This window comes from Amblyraja radiata, chromosome 22, assembly GCF_010909765.2.
Source record: "Amblyraja radiata isolate CabotCenter1 chromosome 22, sAmbRad1.1.pri, whole genome shotgun sequence".
NCBI classification, from domain to species: domain Eukaryota; kingdom Metazoa; phylum Chordata; class Chondrichthyes; order Rajiformes; family Rajidae; genus Amblyraja; species Amblyraja radiata.
In genome coordinates this window covers 37,623,228-37,649,640 of record NC_045977.1, presented here as the reverse complement: position 1 = coordinate 37,649,640, position 26,413 = coordinate 37,623,228, and the positions used below count along the sequence as shown (strand labels likewise).

Genomic DNA, 26,413 nt, shown 5'->3' with positions numbered 1-26,413 from the left:
GAACCGGTGGATGTGGTATACTTGGACTTCCAAAAGGCTTTTGACAAGGTGCCACATAAGAGACTATTGCTAAAAATAAAAAATTATGGGATTGGGGGTAATATATTAGCATGGGTAGAGGATTGGCTAACAAATAGGAAGCAGAGAGTGGGGATAAATGGTTCATACTCGGGATGGCAACCGGTAACTAGCGGGGTTCCGCAAGGGTCGGTGCTGGGACCCCAGTTGTTCACAATTTATATAAATGATTTGGAGGAGGGAACCAAGTGTAATATATCAAAATTTGCGGACGATACAAAAATGGGAGGAAAAGTAGGGGATGAGGAGGATAGGAAGAGTCTGCAAAAGGATATAGATAAGCTAGGTGAGTGGGCAACAACTTGGCAGATGAAATTTAATACTAATAAATGTGAAGTCATTCACTTTGGGAAAAAAAATGATAGGGCAAGTTATTTTCTAAATGAGGAGGAGCTGCGTTGTAATGCAACGCAAAGGGATCTAGGGGTCTTAGTACATGAATCACTAAAAGTTAGTATGCAGGTGCAGCAAGCAATCAGGAAGGCCAATGGAGTTTTGGCCTTTATTGCTAGGGGGATTGAGTATAAAAACACGGAGGTCTTGCTGCAGCTGTACACAGTATTAGTGAGACCACATTTGGAATACTGTGTACAGTTCTGGGGTCCATACTTAAGAAAGGATGTACTAGCCCTGGAGGCAGTGCAGCGAAGGTTTACAAGATTAATTCCTGCAATGAGGGGATTGACATATGAGGAAAGGTTAAGTAGGCTGGAACTCTACTCTTTGGAGTTTAGAAGAATGAGAGGCGATCTCATTGAAACATATAAGATCGTGAGGGGCCTTGATCGGGGGGATGCACCGAGGATGTTCCCAATGATCGGGGAAACTAGAACTAGGGGACATAGTTGCAGAATAAGGGGGGGCTCTTTTAAAACTGAGATGAGGAAGAACTTCTTCACCCAGAGGGTGGTTAATTTATGGAATTCACTGCCCCAGGGAGCAGTGGAAGCAGAAACTTTAAATATATTTAAGACTAAAATAGATGGTTTTTTAGCTGCCAAGGGGATAAGGGGCTACGGGGAGAGGGCAGGGATATGGACCTAGGTATGGTTAGTATAGTAAGACCTGAGTGATCTCCTGGACAAGTGTCGATCGCCTGGATTGGGGTCGGAGAGGAATTTCCCGGATTTTTTTCCCGAATTGGACCTGGGTTTTTATCCGTTTTTTTGCCTCCCCCAGGAGATCACGAGGTTCTTGGGGTGGAGAGTGGTGATAGCGGTATAAAGGGGAGGGTAGTGTCTTGTGTTCTGTGTCTTGTGTCTACTGTTTGTGGGTAAGTGTGTCTGTTTAGTGTTCAGCCATGAGCGAATGGCGGTGCGGGCTCGACGGACCTGGTGGTCTACTCTCGCACCTACTTTCTATGTTTCTATGTTTCTATGTAGGAGGTGCTGCTGTTGGAGTAGAGGTTTAAAAGATTGGAATGAATGATTGCAGAGCCACTTCTGGGACAAACACAGAGCGTTGCCTTTGTTCACAAATGTCTATTGTTTGCAAACTGGGAAACACTGCTGATTCCACAAGGACTCTGAAGCAGCAGTCAGCACTGTTTGCTTTAGCCAGAGTAGCTAACAACAAAAGGCAAAAGAAAACTCTGTTAGTATTGATTTATTATTGTCACGTGTACCGAGATACAGTGAAAAGCATTTGTTTGCGGGATATCTAACCAATTCAGGTAATACTGTACATGAAAATAATCTAGCCTTGCACAAGTACAACAGGTAGAGCAAAGAGAAAAGTAGAAGATTGCAGAATATAATTTCTCAGCATTATGATGTTGCAGTTCCCGATCATATGTCCAATGTCCACAATGAGATAGGCTGGAAAAGCAGATAGTATCCTAGATCCCAGTTTCCTAGACTATGAAAGGACCATTCGGAAGTCTGATAACAGAGGGGAAGAAGCTGTTTCTGAGTCTGGTGGCAACTAGCATGACACAAATAACGAACTTGCATTTTATACAGCAACATATTGACCATGGGACTTTCCAAGTTGTGCCCTTTAAGAACTTTCATTCAAGAACCAATTTTGGCGCAATTAATAGTGGTAAGAAAAGGTAGACAGAAATATCAGGATGGCTTCCTGTTAATTGGGGTCTTTAACAACTTCAAGAGGCAGAGGCTTCATCTGAAAGGCAGACGCTCAGAGTGCAACAGTCCTATCTTGTCTGCACTAGGGCATCAGTTTAAAGCGTAAGCTTTGAGCCAATTGTTAGCTGAAATCTAAGGGCTTTAGACTGTGTAGATACTTTAGACTAGAGAGAGCATGGGAATAGTCCTTCAGCCCACTGTGTCCGTGCCAACCAGCGATCCCCGTATATTAGCTCTACACGAGGAGCATTTTACAATTTTTAACAAAGCAAATTATCCTACAAACTTATACGTCTTTGGAGTGTGGGGGAAACCGGAGCACCTGGAAAATCCCAAGCGGTCACAGGGAGAACGAGCAAACTCCAGACAGACAGCACCTGTAGTCAGGCTTCTGACAAGAACTTCCACAACTTAATCAAGGAGGTTATTAAATACATCACATATTCCACAAATGGTAGAAGTTTCAGAATCCCAACAGAAAATGCTGATTTTCTTTGAAGAACATTTTAAGTTTAAATCATTACAAATTAATTTATGACAATTTTTTAAAGGATTTCAGCAAACTTGTAGATAAGGACATACACCACAAGAGGCAAGTTTTCTGAGAACCATCTTTTGATCCTCAGGTGGTCTATGTATACAAATTCAGTTTTTACATTTTATCCCCTCTTTTCACCCTGCTTGATTCAACTCAGGTATACACTGTGAGACAGCTAACAAAAGAAGAAAATCACAATACCAATGCAAGAAAAAGTAGATGCCTTAACATAATAGATGGCAGCTTCAAACAATGCAAGATCGAAATGAAAACTCTAAGCTGCCACTAATTTTTTAAACACAATTCCATCAGTGCATGCTACTGACTCCTTCTCTCAGCTGCTTTCAATGGTTCTTTATTGTCATTTGTACCGAGCTACAGTGAAATATTTTTTTTGTGCATACAATTCAGCAAAGTTTTACCATACATCAGCACAATCTTAGAATAAGTACAAAGAGTACAGAAATAGTCGAGAGACAACATACAAGAGTCGCCGGGTTTTGGTGCTATTTTCTACGTCCAAGTTGCTCTAAGAGCAGGAAGGAACTGCAGATGCTGATTTAAACCGAAGATAAACACAAAATGCTGGAGTAACTCACCAGGACAGGCAGCATCTCTGGCAGGAAGGAATGGGTGACAGTTAGGGTCTTCAGTCTGCAGGGTCTCAACTTGAAACATCACCCATTCCTTCTCTCCAGAGATGCTGCCTGTCCTGCTGAGTTACTCTAGCAATTTGTGTCCAACTTTGTTTTAAGAGCACATGGCCATAAAGATCCTGGCGGCGTTGCAGGGTCGGCCTGGCTAGGTGAAGTTGTAGGTGAACTCCACCGCTCTGTGCTACTGCAGGCTGCTTCCAGTCCACGCACTCGGTCTCTTGGAGTGGTACCCGATCCAGTGATTTAGTTCCATCTTCTGTTGAAATCGAACTTGTGAACGGTGCAAACTTCTATTGTCAATAATTTCCAAACACTAGTTAGCTGGAGGAGATTACCACTCTTGTCTCTCCTCGCCTCAAGGAGAAGGTTGAACAGGTTGGAATCAGCAATATCAAATCAGCACCGCATATGTCAGCATCCGAGGCTTCGTTGCGCCATTGAAGTAGTCGCCGTGACCCCAATGGTCCCTCTTACCATCCACTCCCCTTGCTTCCCTGGGACTTTTCAACTGCTAATTTGAGTTGAGGTGACCAGCGTGTCCATAATCGAGATCCTGCGAGAGATTTCTCAGTGCGTTCTCCACCATCGACCGATGCGCCATGGCTGGCAGGTAGATGAAGGTGTAAGTAAGCCAGAGTAAGAAGAGAGCCACGGCCAGGGGCAGACCCCAGTTGGTGATCAGGATCGTCTCGTCACACCGCGCCTGGAATGTAAGCTGGTGAACGGGAACTGACAAGTGGTCAGTCTGAGACTGTGCTGCTGAGGAACACATTCCCCCTCACTCCGGCTGACTCACTCTGTGCAGAACCTGTCAGCGAGCTGACCCCCAAAGACAGGACAGAGGAGAGTTGAGGGCGAGCTGCCCGCGGAACTGATTAAACAAGTGTTTATTTTTGTCTTCCAGATGCCATGCGACTCTTCCGTCGGCTGTGAGTCGATCAAGAATAGCTCACCGCACGCCAGGTTGAGAGCACGGCCAGAAGGGAGGATTTTCTCTTCAGTTCTTGGAGAATCGGAGATTTGTGAATGTAAAAGGAAACGAGTGCAGAAATGCAACATCACTAAGCCATAAGCTGAAGGGAGGGATTTTCAGATATTAGCAGATAAATTTGACCTTTGGAGTAAACAACTTCCAGAACGGCACGTAATGAAATCACATGAATGCTACTGTAAAAACCTACATTACAGAAATTAAAAAAACTAGAAATCCGACCAGCCTGGTGTTGATTTTCTTGTGCCAAGGGATTCAATGGGGTGAATAGCTCATGGGCTCAACGTCAGACAGTGTGTTCTTTGCATCTTTCCCTCTGAGGGTAGCATTTGCACCTCTGATTTACAGGCTTGTGGGGCCCCATTCCAGTTAAGGGACGTTAACACGACATTCAGGCTGACTTGTTGATGCAGTATTATCTGTGCAAGGGCTGCACTGTGACACTAGAGCTGCTGCCTCGGAGGCCAGCGTTCAATTCTGAGTACGGGTGCCCTCTGTGTGGAGTTTGCATGTTCCCCCTGTGAACAAGTGGGTTTCTTCCAGGTGCTCCGGCTTCCTACCACATTCCAAAGACGTGCAGGTTTGTAGGTTAATTGACTTTTGTAAATTGTTCCCTACTGTGTAGAACGCGAGTTAATGTAGAACTAGTACGGGTGATAGATAGTTGCAGCGGACTCAGTGGGCCGAAGGGCCTGTTTTCACGCTGTATCTCAAAACTAAAATTAAGGAAGCAACATTGTTTGGCTGACATATTAAACTGCGGGTAGACACAAAATGCTGGAGTAACTCAGCGGGCCAGGCAGCATCTCTGGAGAGAAGGAATGGGTGACGTTTCGGGTCGAGACCCTTCGTCACACTGATATTAAACTGTGGCTCCAACTACTTTATCTGGTAGCACAAAAGATCCCCGGATAATATCATGAGGAAAAGCATTGGAGTCTTGTACAATACGTATCCAACTAACAGACTAAAAATGATTATCGGTGGCTGCCGAGTTCCTCCAGCATTTTGATGTTTGCTCAAGATTTCAGCATCTGTAATTTCTTTTGTCTCCATGAAATAATTGGGCCAAATGAGCCTCTTCAATGCTGTATATTTTAGTTTATTGTTGCGAATACTGAGGTACAGTGTAAAGCTTTGGTTGCGTGCTAACCAATCAGAGGAAAGACAATACATGATAACAATCGAGCATTCCACCGTGAACAAATGTAGGATAAAGGGAATAACGTTTAGTGCAAGATAAAGCTCAGTAAAGACTGATTAAAGATAGTCCGGAGATCTCCAATGAGGTAGATAGTAGCTCAGGACTGCTCACTAGTTGTTGATAGGATGGTTCAATGCTTGGTCGCAGCTGGTAAGAAACTGTCCCTGAATCTGGAAGTGTGCGATTTCACCTCTTTCCTGATGGGAAGGGGGAGCAGAGGGAGTGATCGGAGTGTGACTTGTCCTTGATTATGCTGGTGGCCTTGCCGAGGCAGCATGAGGTGTCAATAGATGCAGTGTTTTGTAGTGATTTAATTAAATTAGTGAGAGAATGTAGCCTTCCTTTAAGTTTATTCAAACCTTAAAGAAGTTGATCATTTTTAGTACAAAGTGGTGTGAATAGAAACAAGTGTTTCAATCTCCTTTCTAAAATGCAATTAGTTCTTGAATGAGCTTGGGACACCACAGGAAGTAAGTACTTTGTACTAAAAATAATCAACTCCTTTAAGGTTTGAATAAACTTAAAAGAAGGCTACATTCTCTCACTACTTTAAATAAATCACTACAAAACACTGCATCTAATGGGACCTCCTCCTTCAATTTAATTAGCAGAAAAGCCACATAAGTGGCACAGCAGTACAGTTGTTGCCTTACTGCGCCAGAGACCCGGGTTTGATCCTGACTACGGGTGCTGTCTGTGCGGAGTTTGTACGTTCTCCCCGTGATCTGCCTGGCTTTTCACTGGGATCTCCGGTATCCTCCCACGCTCCAAAGACGTACAGGTTTGTAGGTTAATTGTTTTGGTATAATTGTCCCTAGTGTGTGGGATAGTGTTAGTGTGTGGCGATCGCTGGTCAGTGCAGACTCGATGGGCTGAAGGGCTGAAGTCACCCATTCCTTCTCTCCAGAGATGTTGCTGATCCTGCTGAGTTACTCCAGCATTTTGTGTCTATAGTCGTTACACTGACTGGCTAGCACACAACAAAAGCTTTTCACTGTACCGGTACACGTGACAATAAACTAAACAACTAATACTGCAAGGCTCATAAAAATGAAAAATCTAGGCCACATAAAGTTCTGTGAATCTTCAAATCTGAATCATTCCAAGCTGGATAAATCCCACATGCCTCAATATAACTTTTATTTTATTACTTTTGTACAGAATCCCTCCCAAGCCATTCACGTGAGAAGCAATTACATCTAGTCTTCAAATGTTTTCAAGTTTAAAGATTTGACTTTGTAAAAGGCAAGTAGAAATATTTAAACTGATTGCAACTGTTTATCTCATAACCATACAAATTAAAGGGTGTTTGAGAAAGTAGAGACAATGCTTACGGATCTAATAAGTAGATGTACTGGCCCTCAAGAGTCCTCTCCTGGTGATAGGTAAGGTTATAAGACAGCATGGCTCCGATCAGGTCAGCTAGCTGTTGCTTTTCCCGAGCACTATATAGCTGGGTATTAACCTGAAACAAAATGTTTTACGTGTTACATACAAGTTGCATAAAACTATCTCCCTTTTAAACATCCATGTTGGTTGCTTTTGAATGTAGCTAGGTAATTCAGTACATCTTTTTATAAAAACTACCGTCATGGAACATGGAAGTAGTACTCTGGATATCAAAACTGAATCAGGATTTTTTTTGTGCGATTGGTTTATTATTGTCACGTATACTGAGGAACAGTGTAAATCTTTGGAAAGCATGCTATCCAGTCAAATCAGATAAAACTGTACATACAATCAAGCTATACTGCAGTAGAATAAAGTGAAGGGAAAAATACAGAGTGCAGAATATAGATCCCAGCATGGGTTAAATCCCACTTATCAAAATGAGTTTAATAAGATGGTAACACCTGTCTCTGCAGTTAAAATGTCACCTGACATTAGCATCAACCTCACCAAATTGCAATATTAATGACAAAAACAAAATAGATTATAGCAAAGTTGTTTAATTACAATGTTTAGGTTCGCTTCTTGTGTCCAACATTTTGCATTCAATCAGTAATAGAAATACCTTCATCTTGCCATAGTTTAACTGCCCTTCCTCCTAAATAATTTTCAGCTCGCATGTTTAGATAGTGTTTTAGCTTGGTCTGGAGCAAAACACAAAGTACTGGAGGAGCTCAGTGGACCAGGCAGCACCTGTGGAGAGAATTGATGGATGCTTTGGGTCAGGACTCTTCTTCAGACTTGATCCATCAGTCTGAAGGAGAATCTTGACCTGAAACATTGTCCTCAGTCTAAGGATGAGGAGCCCCCACCTCAGTCTGAATAAGAATGCCAACCCAAATGCTCATTAACCATATAACAATTATATCATTGTGCATTCAATGAGGATGGTGAATCTGTGGAATTCATTGTCACAGAAGACTGTGGAGGCCAAGTCAATAGATATTTTTAAGGCATAAATAGATATTCTTGATTAGTACGGGTGTTAGGGGTTATGGGGAGAAGTCAGGTGAACGGGGTTAGGAGGGAGATTCATCAGCCATGATTGAATGGCGGCGCAGACTTGATGGGCCGAATGGCCTAATTTTGCTTCTATCACTTATGAAATTTTGTCATGTCTACCTAGGTACAGGGAAATGCTTTGTTTTACATACAACCCAGTAAAATCACGTAGCAGACCTTATCTAGGCAGGACACCACATTTTGGCAGGTCACTCCACAGATGCTGCCTGGCCCGCTGAGTTCCTCCAGCTCTGTGTTTTGCTCAAGATTTCAGCTACTGCAGTTTCTTGAGTCTAATTATGGTCTGATTATTTCAGAGAATTCTAATTGTTGTTTCAATAGGTTGTTTATGGGTTCAGTGGGCTCCAAAATGCTGTTGAGGAAACAACAATTCCAAGAAAGAGCAGATTCACTTTTATGGAAAATCCTGTAGGACAAGCAATGATTCTTTTGCTATTTTCCATTTTAATTATGTTTTGTATTATTTAATGTACCCAGAGAATACACTGGACTCATTTCCACATTAATTCTGCATGACAATTTTAGTTGAACATTCTGTCTCTGCAATTTCCCAACCTAGAACTGACTTGCACAAATGTAGAAGAAAGAACTGCAGATGCTGGAAAAATCGAAGGGAGACAAAAAAATGCTGGAGAAACTCAGCGGGTGTGGCAGCATCTATGGAGAGAAGGAATTGGCGAAGTTTTGGGTCTCTTGACACTCCCGCCTCAGCCGCTGAGTTTCTCCAGCATTTTTTGTCTACCTGCACAAATGTAGGTTTTCCAGAGTGAAGGGCAATTTGTACGAGTACATATAACAATGTTAATGCAATGAGCATCAGGAGGGCTTGTGTTTTATCATTCACAACATTGCTATTATAAGAATCTTAAATTCTAAAAGGTCTGAAGAAGGGTTCCGATCTGAAAGGTCATTAATCCATGTTAGAACAGAACAGTACAGCACAGGAATGGGCACATCAGCCCACAATGTTTGTGCCAAACATGATGCCAAGATAAATTCATCTCATTTGCCTGTACAGGACCCATATCCCACTATTCCCTAAACTTCCATGTGCCTACCTAATGCCTCTTCAATGCTACTATCGTATCTGCTTCCACCACCACCCCTGGCAGCATGTTCTAGGCAACCAAACTATTATGTGTGACTTTCCCCGCATATCTCCTTTAAACTTTCTACCTCTCATCTAGGTGGGCAAAAAAAAATCTAGGTTTTCATCGGAAATTATCCATACTTGCCGTGGAAGAGATAAGGGCTTTTCTAAAGAGTTTCAGTCTCAATAACACTAATCTCATCCCAATGCGGGGAAAGTCACACATAATAGTTTGGTTGCCTAGAACATGCTCCAGCACACTTGATGTTGGACATTTATCAAATTGCTGGGCATTCCATCAAGAACAAACTATTTGGAGGATATCAGAATAAGGACATATTAAATTAAAAATATGACAAAGAGAGGTTAATGCAAGAAGGAGATATGGCATAACTTCATACAGAGAAAAGGCAAAAGAAAAATCTAATGAGATCAAGTTTAAAAATACATGCTAAGCCCATAGAAGGGTGGCACAGTTGCTACCTCCAGCACCAGGGATTGGGGTTCAACCCTGATCTCAGGTGCTGTCTGTGTGGAGTTTGCATGTCCGCTCTGTAACTGCGCGGGTTTCCTCTGGGTTCCTCCCACATCAAAGACGTATGGGGTCGTAGGTTAATTGGTCCCAGTGTGCGGGGTATGGTTGAGAAAGTGGGGATAACATAGAATTCAGTGTGAACGGGTGATCAATGGTCGGCATGGACAGTGGGGCAGAAGGGCCTGTTTCAGTGCTGCTCTATCACTAAACTAAATATAAGGAGAATGGTCTCGACCCGAAACATCACCAATTCCTTCTCTCCAGAGATTCTGCCTGTCCCGCTGAGTTACTTCAGCTTTTTATGTCTATCTTCGGTTCAAACCAGCATCTGCAGTTCCTTCTTACACATAAGGAAAAGGAAGACAGGTGCAAACACAAACAATTCAGGCAAAGTATAAATATTTACAGCAAGAAACATGCATTTACATTTCAGTGGTTTACTGTTAACGTGAACCCGTGGAACATGATCCAAATCAGGAACTCAGCTGTGGGAATCCTGCCAGGCGCAGCTTTATCCATTTTAGATTTATTTAATGAGTTCATTTCCTGAATTCAATTTTATCGTTTCTTGGCTACTTCACATTACCGACAAAATCAATTTTGTGACCCAGTTCTGGGATATTTTGATAATGCTCCCGGAAAACCTCACAACTACTTTTGGCGCAATGTCATAGCATCCATGTTCCTCTCTCACAGTGTTAGGGTGAGAGGGACAAAGTTTGGAGGAGGTGTGTGGGGTTTGTGTTTTTTTTTAAATACACAGATGGTGGTGAATGTCTGGAACATGCTGTCAATAGACAATAGGTGCAGGAGCAGGCCATTTGGCCCTTCGAGCCAGCACCGCCATTCAATGTGATCATGGCTGATCATCCCCAATCAGTAACCCGTACCTGCCTTCTCCCCATATCCCCTGACCGCTATCTTTAAGAGGGTGGTAGTTGAGGCAGATATAATAGTGGCATTTAAGAGACTTGTGGATAAACACATGAATGTGCAGGGAATGGAGGGATATGGAGTACGTGCAGGCAGATAAGAGATGATCTTGGCATCATGTTTGTCACAGTCACTGAATGAATGAATGAATGAATGAAAACTTTATTGTCATTCAGATATACACCTAGACACAGTGCACCTTGAACGAAATTTCGTTGCATTTGACTCTCCAATCAGGTAAATAGTAAAAGTAAAAGTGCTAGGTGCGTCCATAAAAATGCCTCATGTGCATGGTTCTGTAAAATAAATATATATAAAAAGTTTTTAAAAAGTGTCGATATTTAAAAAGTTCTAGCCTCGGTTTTGTTGATTGTTCAGTAATCTTATGGCCTGGGGGATGAAGCTGTTGCAGAACCTGGTTGTCCCGCTCTTCATGCTGCGGTACCTCCTCCCAGAGTTAAGCAGTATAAACAGTCCAAATTGTGGGTGTGTGGGGGCTCTGGTAATGCCCTTAGCACTAATCAGACAGCGCTTGTACCCCATGTCCATGATGGAAGGAAGAGAAGTCCCAATGATTTTTTCCGCTGTCCTCACCACTCTCTGAAGGCACTTCCAGTCCGCAGCTGTACAGCTGCCACACCACGTAGAGATGCAGCTGGTCATGACCGACTCAATTGTGCTTCTGTAGAAAGTGGCGAGGATGGGAGGGTGGAGGTGTAAACTTCTCAACCTGCGGAGGAAGTACAACCGCTGCTGTGCCCGTTTTGCCAGAGATGTAATGTTTGTGGACCAGTTTAAGGTGTCCGTTATATGCACCCCCAGGAACTTGATCCTTTTCACCTGCTCCACTGCTGAGTTGTTGATGCAAAGTGGAGTGTGACTGGGCTGAATTTTCCTTCTGAAATCGACGACAATCTCCTTGGTTTTGTTCACATTTAGGAGAAGGTTGTTCCTGCTGCACCAGCTCACGAGCTGTTCCACCTCCTCTCTATATGCCTGGTCGTCGTTATTGCGGATGAGGCCCACTACTGTTGTGTCATCCGCGTATTTGATGATATGGTTAGTAGTGGACCTGGCGACACAGTCATGTGTCATCAATGTGAAGAGCAGCGGACTCAGGACACAGCCCTGAGGGGATCCGGTGCTCAGTGTGATGACCGAGGAGGTGTTCTTCCCCACCCGCACAGACTGGGGTCTTTCAGAAACGAAATCCAGGATCCAGTTGCATAGTATGGTATTGAAACCTAGGGGTGCCAGTTTGCTCACCAGATGCTGGGGGATTATCGTGTTAAATGCTGAGCTGAAATCAACAAACAGCATCCGCACGTGGGTGTTCCTCTCCTCCAGGTGTTGTAGGCTCAGGTGGACTACAGAGGAAATAGCATCCTCTGTGGAGCGGTTCGGGCGATAAGCAAACTGGAACGGGTCAAAACTGGAGGGGAGTTTAGAGACCATGTGCTGCTTAATAAGCCTCTCAAAGCACTTCATTATTATTGGTGTGAGTGCTACGGGGCGGTAATCATTCAGGCAGGTTATTGTAGACTTTTTGGGAACTGGTATGATGGTGGCTGTCTTGAAACATGATGGAACAATGGCCTGGTTCAGGGAGATGTTAAAAATGTCTGTCAGAACCAGAGCCAGCTGGTCGGCACATCCCCTAAGCAGACGCCCCGGTATGTTATCCGGTCCAGCTGCCTTTCGCTGGTCAATACCCTCCAGGATTTTGCGGACTTCAGCAGTTTCAAAAGACAGTGTCTGTTCTCCTGGTTGAGGCTCTAATTTCCTCATTGTAGTGGTGTTCAGTGCCTCAAACCTGTCGAAATGATTATTTAGTTCATTTAGAAAGTCTGTGTCATCCTTACAAGACATCTGAGGGGCCTTGTAGTTTGTTATGGCCCGGATGCCTTCTCACATGTTCCTGGTGTTGGTATCATCCTGGAAGAAACCCTGGATTTTCTGTCCGTGGGCGCACTTTGCTTTCCTAATCTCGCGGTTAAGGTTGGCTCTCGCTGTTCTCAGAGCTCCCAAATCACCAGATTTAAAAGCCGCATTTCGTGCTTTCAGCATGGCACGCACCTCTGCAGTAATCCAAGGTTTGTGGTTGGCCCGGGTTGTGATGTTCCTGATGACAGTGACGTCCTCCATGCACTTCTGTATGTATCCCGACACTGACATGGCATACTCATCCACATTGATGTTTTCGTTATGAGTGGCTGCTGTCCTGAACATGTCCCAGTCCGTGCACTCAAAGCAGTCCTGGAGTGCTTCTGTAGCTCCCTCAGACCAGACTCTAACCTGCTTCACAGTGGGTTTCTCTCTGATCAGAAGGGGCTTATAGGCTGGGATGAGCATTACAGAGAGGTGGTCAGAGGAGCCGAGGTGAGGCCGGGGTACTGCTCTGAAAGCCTGCTTGATGTTACTGTAGACCCGGTCCAGCGTATTCTCTCCACGTGTAGCAAAGTCCACATATTGATGGAAATGAGGGAGGACAGTCTTCATGTTGGCCTGGTTAAAGTCCCCAGCAACAATGACAACGCCCTCTGGATGATTTCTTTGCAGCTCACTGATGGAACGGTAGAGAATACGCAGAGCCTCCTTAGTGTTGGCTGCGGGGGGGATGTATACAGCAGTAATGCTAACCACAGTAAACTCCCGTGGCAGATAGAATGGCCTGCATTTCACAGTCAAAAACTCTATGTCCGGAGAGCAGTGGCTGGAAACAGCGGTAGCATTATTACACCAGCTGTTGTTTGTGTAGATGCACACACCCCCACCCCGGGATTTACCAGTCAAACAGTGTCCCTGTCGAGCCGGAAAGTTGTTAGCCCCCCTAAGCTAACAGCCGCATCAGGTACAGATGAGTTTAGCCATGTCTCTGTCAGAACTATAGCGCAGCAGTCTCTCACCTCCCTTTTTATTGTGAGATCCAGATGTAGATAATCCATTTTATTTTCCAGAGAGCGGACATTCGACAGGAGAACGTGGGCTGTGGGCTGAAAGGCCAATTCTTGGGTTGTAATGTTTTATATTCGCTAGCATTAACCTACTTTTCATCTGCCATGAAGCCTCTGGGAAGTTTATGGTATGGATAGCTAAATAAACAGTAGGGGGGAAGGTTATCATGCGTTTCAATAGGAAGGTCTCTAATGGAACAGCCATTCTGCCTGGGCTAGGATAGCCACTGTACTACTCAGCAAGGGCAGGAAAAAGCTAAATAGATTTGGGACTTGATCCATTATCAGGAATAATGACGACGATGACCCCTGCTTGATAAATACACAAATAATCTGTACACTGAATGGCTTGATTATAATCATGTATTATCTTTCCATTGACTGATTAGCACACAACAAAAGCTTTTCACTGTACCTCAGGTACACATGACAATAAACTAAACTAACTAAACACGCACCTACTGTTAGAGTGCAGTTAAACAAAAACAAACACTTTCATGCTTAGGGATGGAACGGCAGGTGCTCTGTTGACACCACACAGAGCTGAGATTGAACGTGGTACCTCAAGGTTCAGAGGGCTGAACAGAATATCCACAAGCAGCTGATAAAGCCATCTTCGGAGCAGAAGGTTGAACTTTTAAAGATTGCAAAATTATTCACAAGTTTCAATGATTAGGCTCAGATCAGTTTTAAATATCTCATTCAATAATCCTCTGGATAGAGTTTTTGTTGACGACAAGGCGGGTAAAGCAAATCCCAAAAGCTAGTTGTGATACATCTCAAGAGTAGCAAATACCAAAAATGTATAACTCAAGTTGATAAATTCCACATGAATAATTTAGAATGAATCAGAATAATGAAGGGAACTATCATACTGTTAATCAACATGCCACACACATTACTATGAGCTTGTGTGAGCTGCTATCATCTCGTGTACATGTACTACTTAACTCAACCATATGCACAGTGCATGCAAAAAAAAAGATGAAGAGAGGCAGCCACATTAGTAATATGGACTGTGCAAATGGCAGGAGCAAAATCTGATTTGTTATTTCACGCTTTTGCAGCACGTCACTAGGGTGTTAATGAAGTGTGGTCACGAGTAGCAAAACCTTACATTGTCTATTTAAATTTTACTGCACAATTTAGTTTTAGCTTCAGAGATGTACCATGGAAACAGGGCCTTCAACCCACTGAGTCCATGCTGACCACTGATCACCCATTCACATTAGTTTCACATTGTGGCACCACGGTGGCACAGTGGTAGAGTTGCTGCCTTACAGTGCCAGAGCCCCGGGTTCCATCCTGACTGCGGGTGCTGTCCGCATGAAGTTTGTACGTTCTCCCCGTGACTGCGTAGGTTTTCCCCGTTTCCTCCCAGTCTAGAGACGTACTGGTTTGTAGGTTAATTGACTTTGGTAAATATTGTAAATTGTATCCTGTGCTAGTTTATGGCGATCACTGGTCAGCGCGGACTCGATTGGCCGAGGGAGCTGTATCTCTGAACTAAACTATTGTCCTCTGCTGGGAGCATAGTAACAACTCAAAGTGTTCAGTGTTTATTGTGATGCTAGAAAATAGGATTAATTTCACCTTTACACTCACTGGCTTCATTCTGGGTTGGATAGTAATAGGCATTTATTCATACAAAGTCGAGGCAGCATTACTAAAGTGCATTGCAAACTGCAGCTCAGTCCCGATGGGATTGTGAGATTCATTGGCTCCTTAGAGCAAAGATCCATTAGTATGGATATGATGAAGGCAGCAGACAGTTATCCTCATTGGAATCTTTCTTTATTAGGTAGAATGCCCAAACTGCACGACCTGCAGGATTTAGAGTGCAGTACCAAGGGCCAGATAAACAATCAAATTATTTTTGGAAATGATGTTCACATACTGAGTAAAAGTCAGGCAACCTTGGTCTAATAATCCCTTCCGCCAACAAATTATTTTCCTGGCCCAAATTATATTTCCGTCTTCCCCATTTCTTGTGAATGATAGTTTCTTGCTGGGATCCATATTTACAGGAGGCACACACCCTCATCCATTCAGACAGCCTTAGTGTTAACAACTTACTCAGCTTCGGTTCTGACCTTCATGTTTTGTTCTGTACACGGGGCGGCATAGTGTCGCAGCTGGTAGAGCCGCTGCCTCACAGCGCCAGAGAACTGGGTTCTATCCTGACTGTGAGTGCTGACTGTGTGGAGTTTGCACATTCTCCCTGTGACCGCATGTGTTTTCTCTGGGTGCTCCTCCCACATCCCAAAGACGGGCGGGTTTGTAGGTTAATTGGCCTCTAAATTGCCCCCAGTGTGCAGAGTGGATTGTGTAAACGATGGTTGGCATGGACACAGGCAACTTCTTTGCTTTCAGTTTGAAAACCCTCATCACTTTTCTAAAACATTTTGATATTCAATTTGTAACTGTTAATGCAAAGAAATCGGTCTCAAAAATTGGAACAGCGTCCTTCAGGGTTCTTTTCGCAGACACATTGCTTGATTTTTTATTGCTCACGAAAAATAACGGGAAACACAGAGTTGCATAATTGAGGACTGATCTAATGTAGGTTGTTACTGAAAAGGAATTAATTCAAAATGACCTTGTTCCATCAAGCATATTAACCAATGACAGGCACAAAATGCTGGAGTAACTCAGCGGGTCAGGCAGAATCTCTGGAAAAAAAGGATGGGTAATGTTTCGGGTCGGGACCCAACTTCAGACACGAAGAAGTCCCGACCCAAAACGTCACCCATCCTTTTTCTCCAGAGATGCAGCCTGACCCATTGAGTTACTCCCGCACTTTGTGTCCAGCTTTGATATAAACCAGCATCTGCAGTTCTTTGTTTCTATATTAACCAATGAGCCAGACATCATTTATTTTCTCCTGTAACTCCCTGTAAGGGATGGGTGTTGTGGACAACAAGTTGTTTATTTTTGCCTGAACTTGGCTGCCCCAGGTAGATGGTGAAATTGGTGCACATTACAGAGGGAAATTCGGCATTCGCCAACCATTTTGGTGTGAGGTTGGATTTGCCAAAATAAGCTTTGAGGAATGAAAATCCAATCGGTTTTATTTAAATTTGTTTACCTCTTACTACAACTTTACTTCTTCATTAATTACTTTGCCTCCAGAAATTATGGCAAGTTTCCATTGCTGAATTAGGAGCTAGTTACATTTTTTATGACAATGTTATTATAAACAGCCCTCGATTTCCCAGCATATTTTAAAACCAAATTCCCACAATGGAATTTGAACCCATGCTCTTCCTTTTATTAGCCCAAGATGAATGATCCTGCAGCAAAGCCTTTATATTTCTTCAGCACAAGCATGACAATTACAGGCAGCCCATGTGAAATACATATCTTGGGGCAGCCCCGTGGTGCCGCAGTAGAGTTGCTGCCTTACAGCGCCAGAGACCAAGGTTTGATCCTGACTACGGGTGCTGTCTGTATGGGGTTTCAATGTTCTCCCTGTGACGGCATGGGTTTTCTCTGGGTACTCTGATTTCCTCCCACATTCCAAAATGTTTTCGGTTAATTAGCTTCAGTAAGTTGTAAAATTGTCCCTGATGTGTCGAATAGTGTTAGTGTACGGGGTGATCGCTGGTCGGCAGGGACTCAGTGGGCCAAAGGGTCTGTTTCTACTTAATTATCAACCACAGACACTGTTCTTTATAGAACCTCCTTAAGAACTTCCTGAAGGGTTACAACCCGAAACGGCGCCTATTAACTGCCTGCACAAATGCTGCCTGACAAGCTCTGTTTTACTCAAGGTTCCAGCACCTGCAGTTCCTTGTATCTCCTTGATATAATTTCTCCGTCATGTTTATTTAGCTTGTCTCATAATGCAAGTGTATAAGTCACCTCATTTAATGTACTTGTCACATACTGGCCACTCTGGAGAGAAGTTTCTCCAGAATGCCCATTGGATATATTTGTGAGCATCGTTCATTAGTGTCTATTAACATTAGATGACGTAAACTATCATCATTTGCGTTTACACAAACAAACCTTTGATTAAGTCATCCCTCAACCTTCTCTTTGCTGAATAATTTGACAGAAGATTCTCGTACAATCAAACATCAACGAACACTCAAAAACATACTATTATTTAACAAAAGGACAATACGTTACGTCAGCTAAAAAAGATAAATCTGCCCTATTTTTTTCCTGTAGTAAGTATTTCAAATCAGCAGGGAAACAATTGATAAGTGGGCCTGTCAGTCGCTGCCCCAAATCTATCATGTTTCGGAAAATGTAAAGCAGAATAACCGTATTTATAACCAAGGTTGCTTTCAACCAAAGTTGAAGAATTATGCCATTAATCCATTAAGGCCTAAGAGTTGGTTTAATTGGGAACCATCATCAAATGGTTATTTATGCTTGTCTAAATGGTTACAAGCTATTTAGACAAGCATGGTGACGCGATGTCGGTGTCAAAGGAGATCAGAAAATGCATGACGTTTAAAACTCAGTTCTAGTTTTATTTAGAAGATAGACACAAAAAGCTGGAGTACCTCAGCGGGTCAGGCAGTATCCTTGGATAAAAGGAATAGGTGACGTTTCAGGTCGAGACCCTTCTTCAGACAGATTCGGGGAGAGGGAAACGAGATATATGAAAAGGTACATAGAACAAATTAATGAAAGATATGCAAAAAGACTGAATAAAGCCATAAATTATGTCCAAGGAGGAGCCCACTATGGTCCATTGTTGGCTGTAGGAAAGGTAGGGGATGCAAGGGTTACTTGAGCTCAGAGAAATCAATATTCATACTGCTGGGTTGTAAGCTTTCCAAGGAAAAAATAGTTTAAAATAGTCATGCAGCATGCAAGTTGCCCTTTTGGTCCATCATCACTGAACCAGCCTTTCCAGAGCTATTACCATTGTAAGGGTCCAAGCGAATGGAAAGGTTAAAAGCCCTGTCCCACTGTACGAGTTCATTCAAGAGCTCTCCCGAGTTTAAAAAAATCAAATTCGTGGTAAGCACGTAGAATATACGTAGCGGGTACGTCGGAGCTCGGGGACGTCTCTTAACGGCTCGTAACGCTAATGGCAGGTACTCGGGAAATGCGGTAAGCTCGGGAAGACTCGTGAAGATTTTTCAACATGTTGAAAAATGTCCACGAGAGCACCGAGAATCTCCGAGTTTGAATCAGGGCCAAACTCGTGGAGAACTCTTGAATGAACTCGTACAGTGGGACGGACTAGGCAAGACTAGGACTATCACTTGGAGCTCTTAGCTGGATCTTAGGATCTTATACACATCAGGTGATCTTGGATGTTTATAAAATCATGAGAGGAATAGATAGGGCGAATGCACAGTCTTTTACCCAGGGTAAGGAAATCAAGAACCAGAGGACATGTTTAAGGTGAGAGGGGAAAGATGTAATGCAAATCTGAGGGTCAACTTTTTCCACTCAGAGGGCGGTGAGTATATGGGAAGGAAGTTAAGGCAGATAGTATAAAATAATTTAAGACACTTGGACAGGTACATGGATAGGAAAGATTTGAGAAGGATATTTATCAAATGCGGGCCAATGGGTCCAGCTTAGATGGGGCATCTTGGTCGGCATGGACATTTCCGTGCTGTATGATTCTAATATGAACGTTAGATCTCCCTGCATGACATGTAAATTCAAATGGCCAGAAAACTTAGCCCAACAGGAGACTGAAAACGCGCTGTCACCATTGCCGAAGGTCTGAATCGCCGAACTACATCTCAAGACTCACCGGTCGCAATTTTGGAGAGAGGATATCGAGCATAAGGCAAAGGATCTCTGAGACAAGCGCCTTCAGTGTGAGGCGACTGCGGATGGCAGGGCTGATCTCTCCGACCATGGACATCAGCAGGTTCTGCATCTGACCCTGTTTAGCCTGAGCCTGTGGAAGCAGAAGGAAAACGGTGCTTCATTAAAACCAACTAAGTCACTGTGAACTAAATCATTCTGTCAATAGAAACATAGAAAATAGGTGCAGGAGTAGGCCATTCGGTCCTTCGAGCCAGCACCACCATTCAATATGATCATGGCTAATCATCCAAAATCAGTACCTCGTTCTGCTTTCTCCCCATATTCCTTGATTCCGTTAGCCCTACGAGCTAAATCTAACTCTCTTTTGAAAACATCTAGTGAATTGGCCTCCACTGCCTTTTGTGGCAGAGAATTCCACAGATTCACAACTCCCTGGGTGAAAAGGTTTTTCCTCATCTCAGTCCTAAATGGCCTCCCCCTTATTCTTAAACTGTGACACCCAAGGTCTGGACTCCCCCAACATCGGGAACATTTTTCCTGCATCTAGCCTGTCCAATCCCTTAAGAATTTGATATGTTTCTATAAGATGCCCTCTCATCCTTCTAAATTCTGAATACAACACATTCTTTTATCATTCTTTCATCACGGTGCTTCGTGAATGAACAGAAACTGGTGCCGTTTCTGCTAATGATCTATGACAGGAACATAAAAGGTATTCAATGGAGTGGTGAGGCACCTTCTGCGGTGCAGTGACGCACTTTGTTGTTGACCTGGGTTGAAAGTTGACCTCAGGTGCTGTCTGAGTGGAGTTTGCATGCTCTCCTTGTGACTTCCTCAGCCTTCCTTACACAATCCAAATAAACAATACGGTAGATAAATTAGCCACTGTAAATTGACCTAAGTGTGTAAACAAATGGCCGAATTCCATGGGGGAGTTGGTGGTGATGTGGGAAATTGTTTTTTTGAAGATTGGACTGGGCTGCATTCACAACTCTGCAATTGTTTGCAGTCTTGGGCAGAGCAGATGCCAAGCAATAAACCATTCCGTTAAAAATTTGGGATTGGTAGGATGTGTGACGATTATCGTACATTCACCAAGCAGATCTTATCTAGTTTAGTTTAGAGATACAGAGTGGAAACAGGCCCTTCAGCCCACCAAGTCCGGCCGAACAGCGATCACCCTGTACACAGACCTACACACACTAGGGGAAATTTTAGAACTTACTGAAGCCAATTAACCTGAAAACCCATACGTCTTTGGAATGTTGGAGAAAACTGGAGCACCAAGAGAAAACCCATGCAGTAACAGGGAGAACATACATGCAGTAACATGGAGAACTCCCTACAGACAGCACCCATGGTCAGGATCAAACCTGGGTCTCTGGCGCTGTAAGGCAGCAACTCTACCATACCGCCACTGTGCCCCCATTCTACCACTGCGCCACCCCAAATACATCGGTTTTCTTAGTCTAGATTAGTATCAAAAAAATCCATAAATTATTGAGTAAGGACACAGAGACACCCCTCACCTCATAGTGGCTGTTTGGATAGGAAATCCTGGCAACGTTGGTGGCAGCGAAGAGCATGTGAAAGGCGACGGGAAGGAATGGAAGATACCGCATCAGCTGGAAGTTCTGCACGCTCATCATTTTCTCGTTCAGGATGTCTGTAAACTCCAGCCACTCCAAAGCCAGACAGACTCCACTGAACGAGGGGTCCTTAAACCTCATGCTCAGGAAATTGTCATACAAACCCTGTGACACAAGCAAGGTAGCGATTTATTACAGAAAAATTTAACACATCCGACACAAAGGAGAACACACACATCAGAAGTTCATAAGTGATAGGAGCAGAATTAGGCTATTCGGCCGATCAAGTCTACCCCACCATTCAATCATGGCTGATCTCTTGACCTCTCAACCCCATTCTCCATGGACCCCATGGACAAGATTGCCATCTCTGGAGAACATGGTCAGGTGACGTTTCAGGTCGGGACGCACCTTCACACCGAATACATATTAGAGAATATTCATCGGGATTTTCTCCCCCCTCAGCACCAAAATAATAAATGTTTCCAATTACAGGAAAAGTTGTTTACCCGAGTGATCTTCTCGTGCTCTCCTGTGGAGGTGGAGAGATGAAGGATGTGATTAAATCTTTGTGCTGCTGCGCTGATTGGAGTTCTTGCAGCAGTGTTGAGAGGGTCTTGGTCACCATCGGTCCACATTTCACTCCGTGAGCTACCTTCCTGACTGATCCGCGCCCTAATAGCAGAAAAACCCAAGCACAAGTTCACTCAGATCCACCATCCCTAGTCAGAGCTGGCACCTGTCACAACACCAATACAAATTATGTCACCTCCCAGCTATTCTGTTACCTTTGATGTTTTGGGAGTTGAAAGATTTCTTGCCAGACGGAGAATAGGCTTTTGTTCTGGTCTTTGAGTCCTATCGTAGTGGTCCGAATCATCTTCATACTCAGTTCTTTCATCCCTCTTCCATGGAGGAACTACAAATGCAAAGCAGCAATACAAGCAATAACATTGACAGCATGAGATAATACATAATTTAAAAAAAAAACAAAGATCTGGAGGTGTTGGGGTAACTCAGCTGGTCAGGCAACATCTCGGGGGAAAAAAGGAAGAGGTGAGGTTCCGGGTTGAGACCATTCTTCAGACTGAGAGTCAGGGGAAAGGGAAACGAGAGACATCTCGTCCGATATCTCTTGTTTCCCTTTCTCCTGACTCTCAGTCTGAAAAAGGGTCTCAATCCGAAACATCACCCACTCTTCTCCAGAGATGCTGCCTGGCTAGTTAACTCCAGCTTTTTGCATCTATCCCTAGTTGTAATTTAAGTTTATTATTGCTATGTGCTATTTAATGAAATCAGATAATACTACATGTATATACAATTAAGCCAAACTCAAGTAGAATAGGTAGAATGTAAGGAACAATAGAGTGCAGAATCTATATTTCTCTGGACTGAACCATGACAGTTCCTGAAACAATGTCCAAAGTCCACAATGAGGTAGAGGAAAATCAGAGTATACAATTGGGATTAGAATAGATGGGTAAAGACTTCAACATGGACGTGGTGGGCCAAAGGGCCTGTTTCTGTGCTGTATCACCACGATTTAATAATTTGCCTGTAAAGATTATTTTAATGCAAGGCCAAAAAATTAAAATAATGGAGGTCAGATAGCAACAAAGAGCGAGAAACAGCATTTCAGGGGCCAGGATACAGTGGATGTGGAGAGGACGTTTCCACTAGTGGGAGAGTCTAGGACCAGAGGCTGTAGCCTCAGAATAAAAGGTCGTACCTTTAGAAAGGATGGAGGACTTAGAGGGCGATTAATCTGCAGAATTCATTGCCACAGAAGGCTGTGAAGGCCATCATTGGATATTTTTTAAGATGGAGATTGATAGGTTCTTGGTTGGTAAGGGTGTCTGGGGTTATGGGGATAAAGCAGGGGAATAGGGTTGAGAGGGAAAGATAGATCAGCCATGATTGAATGGCAGAGTAGACTTGAAGGGCCAAATGGCCCAATTCTGCTCCTAGAACAAGATCTTTCATTAGAACTCGATTTATGACATTTTCAGCATCCATATATGTTTGCTTTTTGTTCCCATATAAAGGCAAGTTATTTCTCCCAATGCTAACAATCTGACAACCTGGCAGGTGCAGTTTCTGAAGAAAATTAGTGCAAAGCAAGAAATGGACTGGGAACTGAGAACTCAGGGTTGAAGTTCCAGGAATCGGTTAAGTGAAATCGTTTTCCTTCTGCAAAGTTTATTCGATTGATCATTTGAAGAATCATAGACAGACCTTGCCCAAAGTGGATAGCATCAGCCTTTGGACCGCACTCACAGGGTTTATGCACAGCACTTATTTGCTTTTTAAAATATTAATTTGATGTACAGATCAATGAGGGATGCTTCCTCTGCTTGTTCCCAGGCTTCTAATACTGCAGTGGGAGGCACAACCTCTGGAATCAAACAGCAAAGGAAACAGTTTGCTAATTGTACCACGGCACCACTCAGTAACCAGGAAGACATCTGGTCCCAAATGTGAAGAAACCACAAACAAGTGGGCCCATTAACCAGTCATAGCGTCATACAGTGTGGAAACAGGCCCTTTGGTCCAAACTAGCCCACACTGACCAACATATCCCATCTACACTAGTCCCATCTGCCTGCGTTTGCCTCATATCCCTCTAAACCTGTCCTATCCTTGTACCTATCTAATCGCTTCTTGAACGTTGCAATAGTCCCTGCCTCAACTACCATCTCTGGCAGTTCGTTCCATACACCCACCACCCTTAGTGTGAAAAAGTTTCCCCTCAGATTCCTATTGAATCTTTCCCCTTCCACCTGTGGTTCTCGATTCCCCCACCCTGTGCATTTATCTGATCTATTCCTCTCATGATTTTATAAAATCACCCCTCATCCTCCTGCACTCCAGGGATCAGAACCCCAACCTGCTCAACCTCTCCCTTTAGCTTAGACTGAGACCCAGCAACATCCTGGGTCATGTTACAATGACAATAAAGAAACTATATTCTATATTCTTGTAAATCTTCTCAGTACCCTTTCCAACTTGGTGACATCTTTTCTATCAGTCAAATAGGAATCACCAAAGAGGAAAAGGTCAAGAAATTGTACTGATCAGAACAATAAATGGCATCAATCAGAAGGTACAGTTAATAACTATTTGCGGCAAAATAAATTCTGCCATTCAGTCAGATGCTTGTCAAACAATCAATTCAGCATTATACCTGTAATGTGTTCACACACGAACGTATGTCATTTTCAGCTTTGTCACACAGACTCATGAGAATTCCTAGGTCTGCCTTCATTCCTTTTTTATTGGCAATCTATCATGAGGAAGACAGTAAAAAAGTGCAATTATTCTTTAAAAAAAAGGCAAACTTATAAACAGCGGTAAAGTTGCTGCCTTACAGCGAATGCAGCGCCGGAGACCCGGGTTCGATCTCGACAACAGGTGCTGTCTGTACGGAGTTTGTACGTTCTCCCCGTGACCTGCGTGGGATTTCTCCGAGATCTTCGATTTCCTCCCACACTCCAAAGACATACAGGTTTGTAGGTTAATTGGCTTGGTTAACGTAGAAATCATCTCTAGTGGGTGTAGGATGGTGTTAATGTGCGGCGATGGCTGGTCGGCACAGATCCGGTGGGCCGCAGGGCCTGTTTCCGCGCTGTATCTCTAAACTGACACTGCCCAGCAGCCAGCTAGATTTAATGGTGAGCAGAGCTCAGAGCTCAGATAACGCATCAGCTGAATAGACAGGAGCGACCTGATCCGGAACCTCTCTCAGCACTCAAAATATAGAAACAAGGGACTGCAGATGCTGGTTTACCAAGCAAAGACACAAAGTGCTGGAGTAACTCAGCGGGTCAGGCAGCATCCTTGGAGAACATGGATAGGCGATGTTTCTGGTCGGGACGAGAAAGGGTTCATCAAGCTTGAAAGGGTGCAGGGAAAATATACGAGGATGTTACCAGGACTCAAGAGACTGAGCTATAGGGAGAGGCTGAGTAGGCTGGGACACTATTCCTTGGAGTGCAGGAGGATGTGGGGTGATCTTATGGAGTGGTACAAAATCATGGAGGAATAGATCGGGTAAACGCACCGAATCATTTGCCCAGAGTAGGGGAATTGAGAAGCAGAGGACATAGGTTTAAGGTGAGGGGGGAAAAGATTTAATGGGAACCCGAGGGGTAACTTTTTTTTTTACACAAAGAAGGGAGTGTATGGAACAAGCTGCCAAAGGTAGTTAAGGTAGATACTATTGCAAAGTTTAAGAAACATTTAGACAGGCTTAGAGGAATATGAACCAAAAGCATGTTGGCCGGTGAGGGTAAGTTGGGCCAAAGGGCCCGTTTCCACTTTGTATCAGTCTATGACCCGCTGAGTTACTCCAGCATTTTGTCTCTCCCCAGCACTCCTGGGTCTCTGAGTGTCGCCCCTTCGTTGCCAGCATTACTTCCCTCCCCCTCCCCTCCAAACTATCCAGATCTCCTGCCTCCTCCTCCCCCATCACTTCAGCCCTTTCAAATCATAATCTCCGCCAACCACTGCCAGTCCTGTGAGATTCCAGCCCATCTTCCCATTAAAAAAAGAAAAGATTTGCTGCAAGATTTGACAAGATCCCCACATTACCCCTCTTGGCCGACCACTCTGCAAATACTGGGTGCACTGTTTGCCACTCTCAGTAAACAAGAGACATTCCTGATCCATGCCCATGCATCAAAATGTGAGTTTACGTGGCCCAGTTTTGTCCGCTCTATATTCTAAGCCAATTAAGGACAGAGATGACAACCAATTCCATTTTAGCGCCTCCAAATATACTTACTCTTCAGAAGATCATAAATTCTTGGAGCAGAATTAGGCCATTCCTGCTCATTGAGTCTGCTCTGCCATTCGATCATGGCTGATCTATCTTTCCCTCTCAACCCCAGTCTCCTGCCTTCTCCTTATATCCCCAGACATCTTTACTAATCACACCTCTTAACAAATGGAAACACAGAAAAACCATTAACTTATTCATCCTATTGACATAAACAGTCAGAACCTTTTTCCCCAGCGTGGAAATATCAAAGACTCGATGCCATAGCTTTAAGGTGAGAGGGCAAAGTTTAAAGGATATCTGCGGGCAATTTTCTTTTTAACTGAGGGTGTGGTGGGTGCCTGAAACACACTGTCGGGGGTGGTGATGGAGGCAGATGAGATAGTGGTGTTTAAGAGGCTTTCGGATAGGTACATGGATATGCAGGGAACGAAAGGGTGTAGACCATATGTGGGATGAGAAGATTAGTTCATCTTGGCATAATGTCGCCGTAGGCATTGTGGCCTGATCCTGTGATGTACTGATCAATATCCCATTTCCGCATTCTTTATCCATTCTTAAAAGGCCGGTTTAAGTGAGCACTGCATTTCCCAATTACTCTGACCCTTTGGCCTAGTACTAACCTCATTCAGCCTTTGTACGAGCCTGGAGGGAAGAGTTGGAGGGAAGACCAACGTGAAAGCTTGCTGCCTCAGCTGTCTCAGAGAAGGTACATACCTGTCAGGAAAGAACATCGGACAATTACATTCATCAGAGTG

The 26,413-nt window shown here is 43.7% G+C and overlaps 1 protein-coding gene across 1 annotated transcript in view; it reads right to left on the bottom strand.

Moving 5' to 3' along the window:
• Positions 1-26,413, bottom strand: part of chtf18 (chromosome transmission fidelity factor 18) — a 61,307-nt gene that overhangs the window by 15,964 nt on the left and 18,930 nt on the right. The window contains exons 12-18 of the mRNA XM_033041078.1: positions 26,279-26,372; positions 24,063-24,161; positions 21,667-21,797; positions 21,388-21,553; positions 20,819-21,043; positions 19,270-19,419; positions 6,889-7,019 (exon numbers count right to left, since the gene is read on the bottom strand). Of these exons, the coding sequence (XP_032896969.1) occupies positions 6,889-7,019; positions 19,270-19,419; positions 20,819-21,043; positions 21,388-21,553; positions 21,667-21,797; positions 24,063-24,161; positions 26,279-26,372 (996 nt within the window). The remainder of the gene's footprint in view (positions 1-6,888; positions 7,020-19,269; positions 19,420-20,818; positions 21,044-21,387; positions 21,554-21,666; positions 21,798-24,062; positions 24,162-26,278; positions 26,373-26,413) is intronic.